This window comes from Orycteropus afer, unplaced genomic scaffold, assembly GCF_000298275.1.
Source record: "Orycteropus afer afer isolate SDZICR_OR568_19922 unplaced genomic scaffold, OryAfe1.0 scaffold00217, whole genome shotgun sequence".
Lineage (NCBI taxonomy): Eukaryota > Metazoa > Chordata > Mammalia > Tubulidentata > Orycteropodidae > Orycteropus > Orycteropus afer.
The window spans coordinates 3,640,854-3,659,472 of NW_006921804.1; the positions used below are offsets into that span (position 1 = coordinate 3,640,854).

The 18,619-nt window shown below is 50.6% G+C and overlaps 1 protein-coding gene across 1 annotated transcript; it reads right to left on the bottom strand.

The window, feature by feature from the left end:
• Positions 1-3,123: 3,123 nt before the first annotated feature.
• On the bottom strand, positions 3,124-11,724 carry CHRNB2 (cholinergic receptor nicotinic beta 2 subunit). The gene is made up of 6 exons (XM_007948529.2): positions 11,661-11,724; positions 10,075-10,220; positions 9,854-9,898; positions 9,119-9,228; positions 7,343-8,309; positions 3,124-3,294 (listed from the first exon to the last, which is right to left on the bottom strand). Exons 1-6 carry the CDS (start codon positions 11,722-11,724, stop codon positions 3,124-3,126), a joined length of 1,503 nt encoding a protein of 500 aa, XP_007946720.1.
• Positions 11,725-18,619: the final 6,895 nt, after the last annotated feature.

The following is an 18,619-nucleotide window of genomic DNA, read 5'->3' on the forward strand; positions in this document are numbered from 1 at the left end:
CACAGTTTAATATTGTTGCCAGATTTGGGGCCCACATCAAGCCAGTGTTCTTGGGGCAGGTGTGGCCTCCATGTGGACCGCAGCCTTGACTTCCAGGCCATTGCTGCCTCTAGGGTCAGGTCCTCCTCTGCTGGCTCTGTCCACTACAGGTCCAGCCATCTGGTTATTTATTTTCCATGTGATGGACTTGTGAGTCAACAAATCACAGTAATTGAACAGCAGACCATAACCACTCACCTTTTCTTTAGATTCTTGTAATGTCTAACCTTTCATGAGTCCAATGTCCCTCTGCTCTCTTTTTCCCTGGACTTACCAACCCTGGCCCGGGAGGACTCCACCTCTTCCCCACAAACAACAGAGCAACAAGACATCCTCGGAAACAGCCTTCTTCACAAGAATCTTGAGTTCCTCATGAGGCCGGCCTGGGCTGTCCTAGACCAGTGCAGGTATTCCAGGAATGCAGAGAAGGGACCAAGGCCAGTGTGGGGATGTGGATGGGGTGAGTGAAGTGTCCTAATGATTCCTAGACCTACAGTCCCTTTGGAACCACGTGGTTATCACACTGGCCTCCTGTGCCTGGTAAGATTAAAAGGTGGTCCCCATTTCCTGTCCAGTCAGGGTCGTGAGTGGGACGCTGGTCAGCTGCAGCCAGGGTGTGAGGAGCACTGGGACCAGCACAATCCACCTAGAAGCAGGGGATGACGAACGACCCCAGTCTACTCTGGCTGTAGGAGTGAAGTCAGAGAAGAACTGGCTGTCCCTTACTGTCCTCCCAAGGCGCTCTCTTCCTACCTTCCTCAAAGGCCACGGCAAAAGCATGGACTCTGGGGTCATCCACTGTGTCACTTGGCTTCTCTGGGCCCCATTTTTGATTCTATAAAATACGGACTAAAGAATACATCTGAAGAAACGGGCTCAGAGTAGACCCTTGGTAGACCCTAGGTAAATACTAGCTAGAACAGACATGGGCTAAAGCCCCTAAACCCTCCAGAGAGCCTTCTCTATTCACCTAGAGGGAAATGACTTTGCCCTCTCCTCTATACATAGCCTTCCTCTGCAGAAAACTCCACCTGGGGCTTCCCAGGTCATGTTTGCTTTTAAATTTTCAGTAACTTGGCACAGCTGTTGTAATCCTAGACACCTTGCTGCCAGGAATCTGCCTCCCTCTGCTGCACTGCCGACCAACAGGAGCAGAGCCTGAACATGCTTCTTTTCAGAGAAAAACAGCCATCACTGCCTGTGGCCCTACTGGTTCTGATGAAGATGATCCCAACACACTTCCTCACTGCTCACCTAAACCCACCTCGCCTGGAGTTTCAATCCTATCTCTGCCTCACTCTCCAGACCTGAGCCGCAGGGCCACACTCTGAGTGAGCTGGGCATCTAATTATCTCCAGAGACAGCCCCACCATGGGGCCAGGAGCTTCACTGAAAGCACCAAGGGAAGGACATAGGACCAGGAGTTGAGAAGACCGTGCTTCCCCTGGGCCCCGGAGGATGCTAACACCTTGCCCGTAACACCTTGCCCATGCAGTAGAGTCCTCCTGTAAGTCTGCTACACCTTGATCCTACCCAGTGCTTTTCGCCTGTGCTGCGTGTCCGCTCCCACCCACCAGCACCAGCTCCCCACCTCCACTGTGCTTGGAGAATCAAGAGGCCCAGCTGGGCCCCAGAGAATCGAATGGCCTGTGTCAGGCCAAGCCCCTGGGGTGCACTTGGCCAACTGACCCCACTGTGACTTGCCATCTGCCGGCCCCACACTGAACACAGGCTAGAACCACGAATCGGAGCCAGTCAAGTGTGTGAGGGAGGGAAGGGGATGGGCAGAAGATTCCTTGGGAGGTCTGTTTCCTGGAGTAACCAGCTAAGTGGCCTCCAGCCAGCCCCTGGGAAAAGTGGCAGGATGCAGCCTCAGGGACCCACGGACCGGAGAGGCTATGCTTCCTGGTGAGCCCCTGGAAGCAGCAGGTCTGTCCGCCTGTCCTTCCAAAGTTCAGCTTCAAAGGTACTCAGGTTTGATTGGGAGAAGGAAGCAGAAGACCAAGAGCAGGAAGGATGGAACTTTGAGCAAGAGCGGAACAGGAGAGGCAGTGCTGACGCAGCAGGGTCCGGCCTCGATGGGCCTCCACAGCTCCTCTCTCCTGCCAGTTGGGGGCTGCTGTGGGCAAAAGGCTGGCTCTGCTTAAAGCTGACATCTTTACTTCCTTCGAACAATCAGTCAATTCAGAGTGAGCAGAAAAGCAGGACACTCACTCCAGATGGATTTCAGGGCAGGAGGAAGGTCAGAGACCCAGGTCTGTTCTTTCATCGGTAACATGACTCATAAACAGAATGCAGAATGCGTGACTGCGAAAGGCTTTCCCAGCTCTGTGAACTTTGTGAACTTGCATTTCTCACTTCAAGCAGGTCACCCAGGCTCAGAACCCAGAGACCCTCTAATGCCCAACTGTGTCCAGCACACACTGAGCCTGAGTGAGAAAGGTAGGCAAGTCCAGGGGGTGCTGAGAACTCTTCATTGGACCAGAACGGGGCCTGGGGCTTGGGCTCTGTGCCCCTTAGAAGCAAGGGGTATGGGTTTGAGGTGGAAGCCTCCCCCCAGGAGCCTGTGCCCTCAGTGCCCAGCTAAGCTCTCTAGGCAGAAACCTCTGCCCACTGAAGCACACCCAGCCCAGCTCCTGTCCACTCAAGCAGAGTGGATGCCAACTTGTATACAGGCCTCTCTCCACTTGCTCCTACCTTCTGAGCACCCACTGTATTCGGCTAGGCCAGCCCAGCACAGAGTAAGCCCCTATCCCTCCCCCAATCCAACTTGCCCTCCTTCCGTGACTTGGAGGCAGTGCATGAATTTGTCTGCTGCTTGGCTCCTCTCAATCACACTTTCCTCAGGGTAGAAGTGTTAATGCCTGGCTTGGTACAAGAGGAGGAGAGTGGCCAGGACACAATGCAGCTGGTCCAGCTTCCAGGTTGCAGCTGGTTGTGTGGGTGGAGGTGTGTGCATGGGAGGGGCTCCAGGTGATGGATGGATCTGTGGGGGCAGTGTGCCCTCTTCCTGGTAGCTCACTCATCCCTCCTCCACCCAATACTTTTGTACAACAGAGGGCAAAGGGGTGAAGGAGAAGGGTCTCACTTGGAGCTGGGAGTTGAGTGGTCTGGGTGGAGGAAGGTGGTAGCGGTGTAGTTCTGAAATAGAGGCTGCAGGAACATGCCAATGGTGCCGAAGACACAGACGAAAACAAAAATCCAGAGGAACAGGCGGTCAATCACCATGGCAACGTACTTCCAGTCCTCACTCACCTGGATGGAGGAGACAGAGGGGGCCCAGATGTCAATCATGATGCAGGATGGGAGCAGAATGGGGTACACACAGCTCCCACTATACACACAGCCCTCACTTTTCTCCCTTAGTGACTCTAGAGTGACCAGGCTAAAGAACGGTTCTAATTTTGCCTAATTTTAAAAACCCCTAGTGGCCCCACTGCCTTCAGTGCCTTTCCAAACTCTCAAGTCTGGAATGAAGACCCACCCATAACAAATATGACCCTATCCTTCCTCATCCCATTATTCAGACTTATCAAACCCCAATGTATCCCCTCAAGTCTCTGTCCTTGGATTTCCTTTGTGTCTAAAATTCATGTCCTCCCTCAAATTCCAGATGAACTACGCATTCTTTAAAGCCCAAATCAAATGTCATCTCCTCTATGAAGGCTTTCCTGATGCCCTGATTAGAATGAACCACTGTCCCCTCTGGGTTTCCTCAGCACTGTGTACACACCTCCATCACAGTGTTTTTTACTGAATTTTCATTTCAATTTGCTTATCTGTTCCCCCACTAAGCTATGAACTCCTGAACCACAGGGACCCTGTCTGATTCATCTCTGCAATCCTGGTATCTGAAACACAGTGTGTCCACTAAATGAGTGTTGAATTAGTGAATGAATGGCTGCTCAGCAGGCCTCGCTCTTCATAGGACGGCACATGAAGCCTCATCCAACAGCACTCCCTCAGGCACAGAGGCCCCAGAGAGTGAGGAATGAGTCCTATATGTGAGCAGTCATAAAGATAATACCTGTCTGGGGTTGAGAGCCAGCCACAGGGCCTGCACAAAGGCCCAACCTCTCCACAGAGCTATTCCACTCCAGCTCCAGTCGGGGTCCTCATACACATGTTAGGCTGGGGTCAGACCAGCTCAGGGGGTGGAAAGGCAACTGCACACCTTCATTTAGTCAGCAGCTGAATAATCATGCATTCATGTCACAATTGTGCCTACTGGATACCTGGCATCATGCTAGGCATGGACATACAACTAAAGCAAGAGAGACACATTCTACCATTTACAGCCTACTAAGGGAGCGCTGGGAGCTCTGGTAGCATAGTGCCTAAGGCACTTGCCTGCTAACCAGAAGGCTGGCGGTTCAAACCCACCAGCCACTCCTCGGAAGGAAGATGGGGCAATCTACTGCTATAATGATACTGCCTCGGAAACCCAAGGAGGGGTCGCTATGAGTCGGGTCCGACTTGACGGCACATAAACAAGGGAGTTCTGGTGGTGTAGTGCCTAAGGCATGTGACTGCTAACCAGAAGGCTTACAGTTCAAACCCACCAACCACTCCTGCCTTGGAACCCAAGAAGGGGTCGCTATGAGTCAGATCTGATTCAGTGGCAATGAGTAAGGGAGATGAGGGGAGCTCTGGTAGCATAGTACCTAAGGCATCTGACTGCTAACTAAAGGCTGGTGGTTCAAACCCACCAGCCACTCCTCAGAAGGAAGATTGGGCAATCTACTTCCGTAGAGATACCACCTCAGAAACCCAAGGAGGGGTTGCTTTGAGTCAAATCCGACTTAATGGCAGTGCGTTTGGTTTTGGTTTGGAAGGCAGATGGACACAAAAATAAGAAGGACTGAACCAGTTACATACTGGTAGGTGCTCTTAAGGAAACAAGGACTGATATAAAGAAAAGGAAGACACACTTTAGAGTGTGGTCTGGGAAGGCCTCAGAGAGGTGATATTTAGGCTCTGATGTGACAAGTGAGAAGGAGCCAGCTATTTCAGGAATAAGCAGGAGAGAGACAAGCCCAAACTGAGGGACATTCAAATGCCTGTACCCTTCCAAACTGCTTATGCCACAAAAACACAACGTTGAGATTGATGGAAACTAAAGAGACATAACAATGAAATGCAATTTGAGAACCTGGAGGTGGGGGGAGGCTACACAGAACAATGCTGGGGCAATTGGCAAAACTTGATTATGGACTGGATATTAGATAAGGATATTACTGTATTGATGGTAAATTTCCTGAATTTGATCACTGAACCAGAGTTATACACAGGGAAGCCCTGTTCTTAGAAAATAGACGCTGAAGTATGTGGGATAAAGGGTAACAACGTCTGCAGCTTACTTTCAAATAGTAGAGCAAAAAATAATAATAGTATTTTCTTTTTTTTAAGGAAGAGTAGAAAACCATTCTCCTCCATGTACAAAGGGCTCTGAGAGGAACAGATAGGCCAGGGACATAAGCAAAGGGGAGAAGGCACAAGATGAAGTAGCAAGACATTGTGTGTATCTGGAGGGAGGGATACAGGAGCTAAAATAGGGAGGCCATTAGGAGACTCTGTCCCCATCCAGGTAAGAGCTGAAGGTGGCCTGCAACTAGGGTGGAGATGGATGGTGGTGCTATTTACTAAAAGATGGGGGGAGTGGGGGAGAGCAAGTTGGTGCGTGGGGGAGGATGCAGATCTAGTGATCTGTTTTGGAAATGCTACATCTGAGAATCCCGTGAAGCATCCAAGTAGGTCACTGCACTCTCAGCACCTAACTCACTAAACGCACAATGCATGAGTGGACTGCAGAGAGGGGGCGAGGCAGAGGCTGAGCCCCTCCACCCCAGCACCTCAGACTTGGCCTTAGCCTTCTGGGGTTTCCACCTCCCTCTCCTCCAGCCTCAGGCTCCACCTCTCATCCTCTCTCTGGACCACAAGGAACTCTCTGGCCCAAGCCCCAGTCCCATCTCCCGCCCTCCTAGAGGCCAGAAACCGAGGCTCTCAAATCCTTCCTCATCCCTAAACTGAAATGGCAACCTGATCAGTCACCAGGACAACAGCTGAGCCTCAGCCTTAGAACCTTGTATCCAGAGACTGATTATGCTTGTAGTAGGGGAGGGCTGCAGGAGCTCTAGTGGCATAGTGCCTAAGCCATTTGACTGCTAACCAGAAGGCTGGCAGTTCAAACCCACCAGCCACTCCTCGGAAGGAAGGTTGGGCTATCTACATCCATAGTGATACTGCCTCGGAAACCTAAGGAGGGGTCACTATGAGTCAGATCTGACTCCATGGCATGGTCGCTATGGCAGTGAGTTTGGTTTTTGGTTAGGGGAGGGCTGCCGTTGCCTAAAGGGGTTCTCAACCGATCACCCACACCCCTTAGCCACAAGACCCAGTGCTCAAACAGGCCCCTTCCTGGAAGCCTCTACAGAAAGAGTCAGAGCCCTCAGCTCCACTGGCTTCACCTCCATAAATATTTCACCAGGCTGTCCCTGGAGCCCAGAAGAGCAGAACAGGGATATTGATTTGGGACTCTGTCCTATCCGTGGAGAGCTGCCTTGGGGAACCTCTTAAACCCCACCTCCACACACACCCTTTTCCATTGTCCTCAATTTTACCCCCGTGGGGCACACAAAGGCCTCATCTCCGTTTGTGCTAGGAGCTGCAAGCCCAAGAACTTGCGAATGCAAGCTGCGAATGCAAGCTGCAGAGTGTAGCTCTCGGGGTCATGTTTACCGCCGGCGGGCTGCAAACCCGCAAGTGTCTCCTCCCGCTGCCGCTGCCCTCCCTAGAGTCACAGGGCACCAGCTGAGGCATTTCGCCCTAGATATAAGTCCTCAGGAAGCCGCAAGGTCGTCCTATGCCGACTCCCACTAGGCGGCGCCGCCTCCCGGAAGCCAGCTGAGAGGAACCTAAGCCAAGGCTCCTACCCGCAGCCTCAGCCTGACTCGCTCACTCACGTCTTGCGTTCCTATTAGTTTAGTGGTTCTAAGGAAAGAAAGGGAGCTCTGGTGGCCTAGTGCCTAAGGCACTTGACTGCTAACCAGAAGGTTGGCGGTTCAAACCCACCAGCCCCTCCTCGGAAGGAAGATGGGGCAATCTACTTCTGTAATGATACTGCCTCGGAAACTCAAGGAAGGGTCGCTATGAGTTGGGTCCAACTCAACGGCACATAACAACAAACAAGGAAGGAAAGAAGGTGGCTGCTATGCAGAAACTGCGCCTCTGGCAGTCTTAAACCCTACCCTCCTTCTACACCTATCTCCCCCCACGAGCCCCGTGTCTCTGGGGCTGCACTCACGCTTTGGTCCTCGTCCTCACTCCGCATGTGGTCCGCAATGAAGCGCACGCCATCCACCGCCTCCCGGAGGCCGCAGCCACATAGCCCTGTGGGGCCGGCCGCCGGCACGGGCTCAGCCCCGAAGGCCCCAGCCAAGCCCTGGACCGACGCGCGGTTGACGAAGCACGTGCACGAGTCGGCCCCAGGGGCTTCTCGGAAGAAGAGGGAGGCTCCCGCGCCTTCGCGCTCACGCTGGCGCCGCCGCAGGCGCAGACGCTGACGGGCGCAGTGGTGGCGCGGCTGTTGCATGAAGAGCAGTGCTGGCAGCTTCTCCAGGAAGACGACCTTGACCCAAGGCGCCATGGTGTGTGTGGTGGGGGAGCGATGGTGCACGTTGAGCACGCACACGCTGGTGACAATGGAGAAGGTGACGAGCACCATGGTGAACATGAGGTACTTGCCGACAAGCGGCACATCCAGGGAGGTGGGCGGCACGATCTTGGAGATGAGCAGCAGGAACACGGTGAGCGCCAGCAGCACGGAGATGCACAAAGTCATCTTCTCGCCACAGTCGGATGGCAGGTAGAAGACCAGGATGGCCAATGAAGTGATGAGCACACAGGGGATGATGAGGTTGATAGTGTAGAAAAGCGGCTTACGGCGGATGATGAAGTCATACGTGATGTCCACGTAGGTGGAGTCGTCAGGGTTCTCGTTGCGCCGTCCTGGCAGTGCCACGATGTCCCACTCACCGCTGGGTGTAAAGTCGTCTAGGTTAGCCACATCACTCTTGAGCACCAGGTCGATCTCTGTGCGGTCGTAAGTCCACGAGCGGAACTTCATGGTGCAGTTCTGCTGGTCAAATGGGAAGTGCTTTACCTCGATCTTGCATGCGCTCTTATAGATGGCAGGCGGCAACCAGAAGATACTACCATCATAGGATACCACAGCGTTGGAATAAAAGGACACCTCGTACATGCCGTCAGCACTGCCCAGGGATGAACACAGTCAGCCTGGCCTGAGAGTTCCCCATTCCCACCCATCAACCCAGCCCCGAGTGGGAGGTGAGAAAAGCCAGAGGGAGATATGGGAGGAGACCCAGGTCTGAGAGCGTGGTAATCATTCAGGAATAGGGAGAGGTGGTGCAAGGATTGAGTAAGAAGGGGATGGAAATGGGTTGGTGGGGAGAAGAGGTGTCCTGGTCAGGAGGCCTGTGTGGCCCTTCAGAGGCAGAACAGGATGGACAGAGGTAGAGAAGGGCATGTCTGCTACTTATCATGAGCTGTGTAAGCTGGTTGCTTCCTATGAGGATGGAGAGATTGGGGAAGCCACGCAGGCCAGAATGAGGAGCCCTAAGCAATGGAGGAGTACAGGGGAGGGTGGGAGCAGGGGATGGGTCCATCAGCAGAGAGAGGTAGTTTTGTATTTTAGATTATTTACTGCAGGAGAGGGGATGGAACTTAAAGGAAAAAACTGGGGCCTTAAAAGTTTTTTGATCCTGCCCAGACTTCCAAGAAAACCTACTCTAGACCTAGTTTTGGCACTGGGGGCTATAAATTCTTGTTTATACCCTCTCCCCCCATCCCTCCACAGCTGCAAACACTGGAAGTCCTAATTGGCTCAGAGGGGGCTGGCTCTATCTGCCTATCTGGGAAGTGACTGCCTGCGTATCTGCCAATAAAAAGTCCCTTTCCTACCTCACCACTTACTAACTTCTCTTACTTTCCCCATGGCCCCTCCTCTCCCTGAGCACTCCCAAAGTCTCCCCTAGCCTCCCATTTCTCCAGGGTCACCTACTTGTTGTACAGGACCACATCTGGGAGCCAGATGTGCTTGGCTGGGAGCCGGACTTTTTTCATGTTGTCAAACTCCTCAGGCTTCCAGGTGAGGCGATAATCCTCCCACTCCTGGGGAAGGGAGAGTGAGGCAGTATCAACCTGTGCCCTGAAGTGGCTTGAGGTCAAGGACAGGGACAAGAGGGACCACATCTGGCTTGAGGAAGGTTTTAAAAGCCAGCTTCTCCCCACGGTGACTTCTCTGCCCAGCAAATGTGGCTCATAAAATACTTCTCATTTAATTTGTACAGCTAATTGTTATTATAAGCCAAGACATTGTTGTTGTTATGTGCCGTCGAGTTGGAACCGACTCATAGCAACCCCTTATTAGGTTTCCGAGGCAGTATCACTACGGAAGTAGATTGCCTCATCTTCCTTCCCAGGAGTGGCTGGTGGGTTTGAACCGCCAGCCTTCTGGTTAGCAGTCAAGTGCTTTAGGCACTTTGCTACCAGAGCTCCTAAGCCAAGACATTAGAATCTATATTTTTACAAACGAGGAAGTGAGTTTTGGAGAGTTTAACATGTTCAGAGTCACAGAGCTGGCTAAGTCGCAGAACCAAGATTCAAATACATTTATTTAAGATTGCAAAAGGTATAGCTTTCTGCTCTCTTGAGGAGCTTGAAAGAGGGAAAAGCACATACAAGAAAGAAGGATTAGAAAGAGAAGACCAGGGGTGTGGGTGGGAGGAGCACTAACCTGGGTCAGCCAGACATTGGTGGTCATGATCTGCTCCCGCTCGTGCTATGAAGAAGGAGAGAAGCTGCTAAGCAGGCCCCTAGCTTGTGGACCCACTGCCCACTACGTCCCTCCCATATCTCCCCAAGCTCTGGAAACTCCAGAGGAGTCAGCACAAACATGCTCACATTCTGGCTATGCTGACTTCAGCAGGTGGGCAGAGTTTGAGACTCCCCACTCACCACACTGATGAGCTGGGCCAATGACACCATCAGCTGTACTGTCACCAGCTCAGAGCCATTGGTGGCTGGGCGGATGAGCTTGTTATAGCGAGAAGGGTCCAGGAGGTGCTCCACCAGCCGCTCCTCCGTATCTGTACCCCAGACTCCTAGGCAGAAGAGAGCAGGAGGTAAGCAAGGAGGCAGAAGATACTTCCGGGCTAAGAACCCCCTCCTTAAGAATTAGCAGAAACCTACTCTTTCCCTCTGGTAGCATAGTGCCTAAGGCACTTGACTGCTAACCAGAAGGCTGGCAGTTCAAACCCACCAGCCACTCCTCGGAAGGAAGATGAGGCAATCTACTTCCGAAGTGATACTGCCTCAGAAACCCAAGAAGGGCTCGCTATGAGTTGGGTCCGACTCAACGGCACATAACAACAACAACAACTCTTCCCCTAAAGACTCAAAGGGTGGATTGAACGGGCTTTGAGACTTCTGCTTCTGTGAAATCCCCAAGCAGATACCTATGATTAAAGGGAGGTTTTGGAGGGTCATGAAAGGGGGAATAGTTATTAGTGTCCCACCAAATACCCTTTCTCTTCAGTGAATCCATATGTGTGCAGGTAACATGTGCTACCATATGTGACTGTGGCCATGTTCCCCCCACCCCTAAAAAAGCATTGGGCTTAAGTAAACTATTTGGGTAGGCTGGGCTCCGGGTCGTATATCTATCCTGAATTGCACACATGCAGGAGCCCAGCCCCCATGAGACGGCACGTGTCAAAAGTCATTCAGGTGTACCTTCCCTTTGTACCTTCCCCTGTACACACTCTATCGCCTTCTGCAACTCTGCAGTCACACATACCCGCACCCCTCTGAACACTGCTTCCTAGCCATCAGCCTGGCAAACCTTTTTCTCTTTGACCTCCCTATCCCACCCTACAAAAGGGTTGAGAAGTCAGTATTCTCCCCTTCCCTTGTAAGGTGAACAGACTTGGAGGCTCAAAGTAGAGGGGAGGAAATGCTGGCAAGACAGAGGAGGGGTGCAGAACCAGGTAGATTTCTTGAGATAGTATTCCACAAGAAGCCAAATGGCATCTCAGCCGCGGTCAGAACCTGCCCTCCTGGCACTCCAGAAAGCCAAGGAAGCCCCTCTCCCTCCTTCCTCTCTCTGTCCACACCCGTCCCACCATCACTGCCTGGGTTTCCATCTCTCCCTTTTCATCACTAACTCCTTCCAATACCTTCTTCCCCTAAATTGAATCTCCTAGTGTCTAAGGCATTTGACTGCTAACAAGAAAGCTGGCAGTTCAAACCCACCAGCCACTCCTCAGAAGGAAGACTGGGCAATCTACTTCCATAGTGATACTGCCTGGGAAACCTAAGGAGGGGTCGCTATAAGTCAGATCCGACTCCACGGAAGTGAGTTTGGTTTTTTGGTTTAGGCGCTCCCTCCAGTCCCCTGGGGCCTCTCCTTTAACTCCCAACAGGCTCTTCTACCTCGGGGGATCCCTCCATCCCACCTTTCGGCCTGGTCGGGGTGAGACAGAACGCGGCGAATTTTAAGCCATTGGCTGGGGTAGAGGGAACTGGCCGGTGCCCGTCCTTACCTGGGCACATCCCGAGGAGGCCGAAGCTGAGGAGCAGCGCCATGGGGCCAGAGCGGCCGGCCATGCTGCGGGCATAGCTCGCCGCCTCGCGCAGACCTCTCGAGCGCGCCGTGGGCTGGAGGGCCGCAGGCGAAGCGCTGTCCGTGGTGCTGAAACCGCGCCCGCGCCACCAGCGCCTGGCTGGAGTTGGACCCAGGTTGGTGTTCGCGGCTTTTGGTGCTGCAGTGGCCGCCGCCCTGGCGAGTCCGGTGCCCAAAAAGCGGGCTGTGAGGAGCGACGAGCTTTTCGCTTATCCCAGTCTGAGCAGGCGGAGCGTTTTCCGGCTCCTTTTCTAGGGAATACGATTGGGACCGTGAGGGGGAGGAGTCTCCGCCCCGGAGGCGGAAGCGCCGGATCCCAGAAAAAAAAAAAAAAAAGGAGCCTCTAGGTGAGATGTCTTTTTCCTGGTCCTGCCCAGTTAGGGTTTGTGTGAGACAGAAGGACAGTGCACAGGATGGTGGAATTCTAAGGCCCGGTCTTCGGGGGAGGAACTGAAAGGGTTTTGAAGGGGCCGAAGATCGCCGGGAAGCAGCAGCGAGAGTGAGCAAATGGGTCAGGTCCACTGAGTACAGGGGCCAGAATGAGGGGCGGGAGTTTGGAGGGCCTTTTGGGATGTTTCCCACATACACACCCACACATCAAATTCAGTGATCCTGCTCCCGGAGTGTTGATGGTTGATGATGTAGCAGAGAAAATGCATTTTATACTCTTAGAAAATGAGAGAAGGGGCTGTGGGTTTGCTATTTTAAGAAAGCAAACAGCTTTGGAAGGTTGAAAGAGCGCCCCCTCACCTGTCCTCTTCTCTATTGTTGTTGTTGTTAAGCGCCTTCCAGTCGGATCCGACTCATAGCGACCACTCCTTGGGTTTTCGAGGAGGTATCACTACGGAAGTAGATTATCCAGCCTTCCTTCCAAGGAGTGGCTGGTGGGTTTGAACCTCCAGCCTTCTGGTTAGTAGCCAAGTGTCTTAGGCACTACGTTACCAGAGCTCCTCCTCTTCTCTATATATCTTTATAAATTCCTAAAAGGCCAAGCTTCCCGCCCCCCCAGGGGGTCTAAAGTAGGGAGATCTGGACTGTGCCTGAAAAGAAGGTAACCCTGAGGTTTTAATGAATGGGAACATAAGTGTTCTTTAGCAATTAGCAGTTCTCACCCCCATTCCCTTCCACTCCAGTCCTTGCCCTCTGTATGACTAGAGGGTTCAGAGAACCATTTCACAGAGTCCCTCTCCAGAATGAGGCTAACACAAAGGAGCAAAGCTGAGGAGGAGAGAGGTGTCAAAACTGGATTATATCTTTGATGGTTTAGCTACTGCACCAAGTCCTACTCCCCTTTTTATCTAAAGCAAGTTTGAATTGGGCTTTTGTCACTTTTAATCAAAAGACTGCCAGCTAAAATTGCCTTATCATACAGCAAGGCACTGTTTTGTCCCATCCATGTCTACTTCTCCAGCCTCACCTGAGCCACTCTAGTCCACCCTCCAGTCATTGGCAATGTCTTTAAATCCTTCAACATTCTTTTCCTCCCACCCTCCTCAACACCTACCGAAAAACCAGACTCACTGCCATCAAGTTGATTCTGACGTAATTACAGCAACCCCTGTTGGGTTTCCAAGGCAGTATATCTTTATGTAAGTAGATTGCCCAGTCTTCTTTACACGGAGTGGCTGGTGGGTTTGAACCTCCAGCCATCTGATTAGCAGTCAAATGCCTTAGCCACTATGCCACCAATGCTCCCTTCCCCAACACCTAAGGGCCTTTCAAACACTGAGTTTCTTTTGGCTCTCTAATCACCATTTTCTCCTAACTACCTTCTACTAACTTTGAGCATTTGGCAAAAATGTCAGTTCCTAGCCCAGGTCCTGACTCAGGACCAGGTGAGGTGCCTTGCTAGGTTTCCAGAGCATTCCCTCATCATGTTGTTGTTGTTGTTTGCTGTTGAGGCGGACCAGACTCATAGTGACCCCTCCTTGGGTTTCCGAGGCAGTATCACTACGGAAGTAGATTGCCCCATCTTCCTTCTGAGGAGTGGCTGGTGGATTTGAACCACCAGGCTTCTGGTTAGCAGTCAAGCGCTGTAGCCACTATGCTACCAGAGCTCCCACATCATAGTACTTATTTTATGTTTATCTCCCCTGCTAGAACCATAAGCATATTTGCTGCCTACTATATTCCCAGCATTGAGTGCAGTCCCTGGTTCAAAGTAAATGTAAAAATAGCACATCTGGGGCATCTGATCTTCTCTAACTTCACTAGGGAGAGAGAGAATCACCATTAGCATCAGCCCAAGGCTGACTGCTATGAAGACATACCTCCTCTCTCCAACCCTTTTTCCAACTCTGACACTGGCTGTCCCTCCCATGGCACTCTTTAACTTTGCTGGGTTCAGTAATTCATTGCAATGGCCACACAGAACTCACAGGCAGTACTCATGATTATAGAGTTTATTATGGAAGTAACAGGTTACAATTCAGGATGAGGAATGACTCAGAATACAATTCTTTGGTCAGGACAGCTTCTTGGCCATGCCCATGGGCAGGACTCTCTCTGGCCTTTGGCCTCTTGGCCCCTCAATCCCTTGGACCTCTTGGGCCAGCTCAGCCTCTGCCTTGCTCAAGCAAGTGTTACAAGCTATTTAGCTCCACCAGTAAATGCCCAGAGGCACCCCAGTCCACCAGTAAGCCTCAGCCTGAAGGCCCTGAGCGCTCTCCCTCCATGGTCAGTGAGCCTGAGTCTGTGAGCCTACTGTATGGATAAATGCCCAGAGCACCCCACTCTGCCAGCAAGCCTCCTTCCTGAAGGAGCTCAGCTTTCTGTCTCAGTGGATTGGCACACCTACTGTAACTTGCTTTGCTTCGTGGGCCAGGAAGCCCACTGCACCATCTCATGCCAGTCTCTTGTTTCTGCTGCTGCTTCTCACTGTCTTGCACCATCTCTAGTATTACAGTTCTCAGTCTGTCTCCTGGATCTAGGAGGTTCTCAGCATAGGGGTCCAAAGGATGTACTCTGCTGCTGTCTCTTCTTGGTGATGGTGAGGTACCACCTCTCTTTTATAAGCCTAGTGGGATGGCAAAAATGACCAGTCCCCTCATGTGGGTTCCATATACCTTATTTCCCACCCCCACAGGGTTCTGTACACCTTATTTGCATTCTTAGTAGGCTGTCCAATTCCCTTAGTGAGCCACAAACACCGTATCGGCATAGTGCTATCCAGTCATTTTATATGAGTCACAAAGACTATGTCTAGAAGGGGCATATTAAGTAGTTCACTGCACCCCAGGCCACCCTCTGGCTCTCCTAGCCAAGATTCTTACATATTTGGAGGATATCTTTCCCCATCCCAATCATTTTACTAGTCCAAAGCAGTCATTAAAAATTAACCCTTCAGTAGAGCAAGGAGTCCTCAGGATGAGGGTACTCAGGTACCAATCGTCCAGGTCTGCTGCAGATACCCATCTGATCTGGTCAGGTTCTCCAAAAATCAACTGGACTTCACCTTTTCTGGCCTCTGATAGAATTTAGCAGAGAGAAATTATTCCCTTGCCTTGAGCCTCACAAGGTATCAGCATAGCAACACCTTTAAGGGACTGTAGGTTGTCACTGTACTCCAGTCCAGTAGTGCCTTCCCATTAATCCACTCTTTCACAGTTTCAGCTTCCACAATTACCATTTTTATCATCACAGTTATTCCTGCTAACTACCAACACTCACAACTGAGTTATATAATCCTATCAGCATCTTTCCCCATCTTCCCTTCCCCAGACCCATCCGGAAAAGAGGAATCTATTTAGTGGTGTCTTAGTTCTCTAGTGCTGCTGGAACAGAAATATCACAAGTAGATGGCTTTAATAAACAACATTTATTCTTTCACAGTTAAAAAAAAAAAAAACTCACTGCCATCAAGTCAATTCTGACTCATAGTGACCCCTCCTTGGGTTTCCAAGGCGGTATCTGTACAGAAGTAGATTGCCCAGTCTTCCTTCTGAGGAGTGGCTGGTAGGTTTGAACCACCACCCTTCTGGTTAGCAGTCAAATGCCTTAGGCACTATGCTACCAGAGCTCTAGAAATCCAAGTTCAGAGTGCCAGGTCTAGGGGAAGACTAGAAGTCCAAGTTCAGTATGCTAGCTCCAGGGGAAGATTAGGCTAGAAGTCCGAGTTCAAAGTGCTGGCTCTAGGGGTTGAGTGGAGGGCCCTCAACCTTGGGCTCAGCTCTGTCTTCTAAGCCCACTGGAACAAGCTGGAGCCTTCTCCTGACTCATGCAGCTTCTGGTTGCTGATGAACTCAAGATCGGCAGGCGTAGAGCAGGCCGCTGGCTGCTGAGGCTGATGAATCCAACATCGGCAGGTAAGATGGCAGATGTTGGTTCACAGGCTGTGCAGGCGACAACCCCAAGATGAGCAGGCAACACAAGGGCCATGATTCAAGTCCAAGAACTAGATGTCAAATGAGCCAAATCTAGGACCCTTTCTATGTATACTAAGGAGCTCTGCTAGCATAGTGCATAAGGTATCTGACTGCTACCCAGAAGGTTGGTGGTTCAAATGCCCCAGCCACTCCATGGAAGCAAGACTGGGCAATCCACTTCCATAAGGATTTACCACTTTGGAAACCCAATGGGGATCATTATGAGTCAGAATCAACTGATAGCAGTGGATTGGTTTTTCAGTTTTTCTTCTTTATATACTGGAAGCAGACCACACCTTTAAGGCAACTCCCTTTCAACTGATTTACTGTTTACAGCAGCCTCCACCATGGAGGTGATTACACCACCTCCAGTCTCATCATGGGGAATAACTACTTCCAGCTGCCAAGCCACTCAGCCAAGTTGATATACAACCTTAACTACCACAAGCAGGGATCCTCTTTTGTCCTTCTCATTTCAAGTGTAAGGGTGTAAGCCAGCCACTTACTGCCTTTATCTTCCCCCATTTTAGACAGTCAGTGTTTAAATTGCCCATCCCTATCAAACCAGCACTCTGAGTAGACAAGCATTTTCACTGATCTGAAAAATCTTCTTTCCTGGTTGGAACTTTGAGCATCTGCATCCATAAGTCCAGTCCATAGCAAGCTATCACACTGCGGCAATTTATGCCAGCTTATGGTGTCAAACATCTCTCTCTCATCATTTGGTTGGATTTGTTACCGGACCAAATGCGGGTCCCTGCCCGGTGCGCAGTCAGGTAAAAATAGTTTACACACTGAGATTGAGAGGAGAGAAAATTATTTATTGCAAAGCAGCAGTGCAAGGAGTTAGGGGTAGTCAGTACCCTGATCTAAACACCCCGAGATGCCATCAAGACACAGTTTTTGTAGGTTTCAGGAGAGGGGGTTTTGCATATTCACAAAAGGTTGAGGAATTTGGGGCGTGAACATGAATGTGAAATGGGTGCCCGGATGAGTCACTAGTTTCTTGTTATCAGTTGATAGGGGCTTGGGCAGAGGGGAGAGAGTCAGTAATTAACTTTTGTTCCCTTATGGGTGGGCCAGAGTTAATTTACAAGTTGTTTCTAAAATACTTTTAGCAAGTCTATCATCTGCAGGAAGGAATTTTTTTCCATTCAGTTCTTTAAGGAACTGAAGAATCATCTGTCCAGGGTGGGAAAATAGTTGGGGTAATTTAGTTTACTTATCTATTCCCATCGGGGGTGCCACAGTGGGGGAAATAGTTTTTACTCAGTTTCAGATTCTGGTCAGCTTATCCCTAGCCCCCCCCCCCCGGGGGAGTACCAGCCATAAGCTCAGGAGTCCATACACCTCCCTGCACTTCAGACCAGCCAACCCCTTCTCTTTCTCTCTCCCCCTTTTCCCTAGCACTGTAGGCTAGGTCAACAGGTGCCAGTGATGTCCAAACTTAGCCAGTCTCTTCATGGCTGCAACTCTCCCACTTACACTCATTTTGTAGTCCCTGGTGGTCATATAAAGAGAGCATTCCAAGCTTTCTACTCACCAACTCCTTTTAACTTCTAGTCCTGGAAGGAGGGGGTTCTTCTGATGGGCACTGACTCTTCCAGCCTCGATGCTCTGTGCTAAAAGAAAAAAAATGCCATATTCAAGCATATTCTATAGAGACTCTTTTACTAAGCCTTAAAGAGGACAAAGACAATCATCCAGATGGGGGAAACAATGAGCATGCAGCCAGTACAGAGGCCGATGGAATCTGCTGAATTCAAGTCATGGTATTTATTATATATGATAAAGAACAAAGGAGATCATCCCAATATCATGACTGGTGGTAGGTGAGTTCATCACTGTTGTAAGTGGAACTACAGAAGTGGGAAAAGGACCATGATTGGGATACATACATAACCGCAGGTTAAAAAAAGGTACAGGATTGGTTCTAGGGTTTTGATTACCTGGCTACATGGTGGTCAGGGTATGACTCATGATCATGTGATCCTGAGTTATAGTCACAAAACCAAACCAAACTCACTGCCGTCCAGTCGTATCTGACTCCTATATAGTGAGGCGGTATCACTATGGAAGTAGATTGCCCAACCTTTCTTCTGAGGAGTGGCTGGTGGATTTGAACCACCAGCTTTCTGGTTATACTCACAAGGTAGTTGTAAAACAATACCAGAACTGCTACCTTTAAATTAATTAGATAACACGTGTCTGGCTATTTTCAGGAAATCATTAAGGACATGGCCAGGTAAGTTCTCCAGTTATTTGTGTGAGTATCTTTCTGCCTAAGATTTCATCTACTTTCAACCACAACCACACCCTTCCTGAGGGCAAACTGTCCCTCCCTGTGCTTGCCCCAGCATAGCCACATTGTTGAGCTCAAATGGTCAGCAAGCACCTGGGAAGTAACAATTCAAATGGTATCTAAACTTAAGTCAAGATTTAATAGGGAATCAGGGCTCCCACTGTAGAGCACACCTTTCCACACTCCAAGTGCTTCAGAATTTAAGCTCTAAAG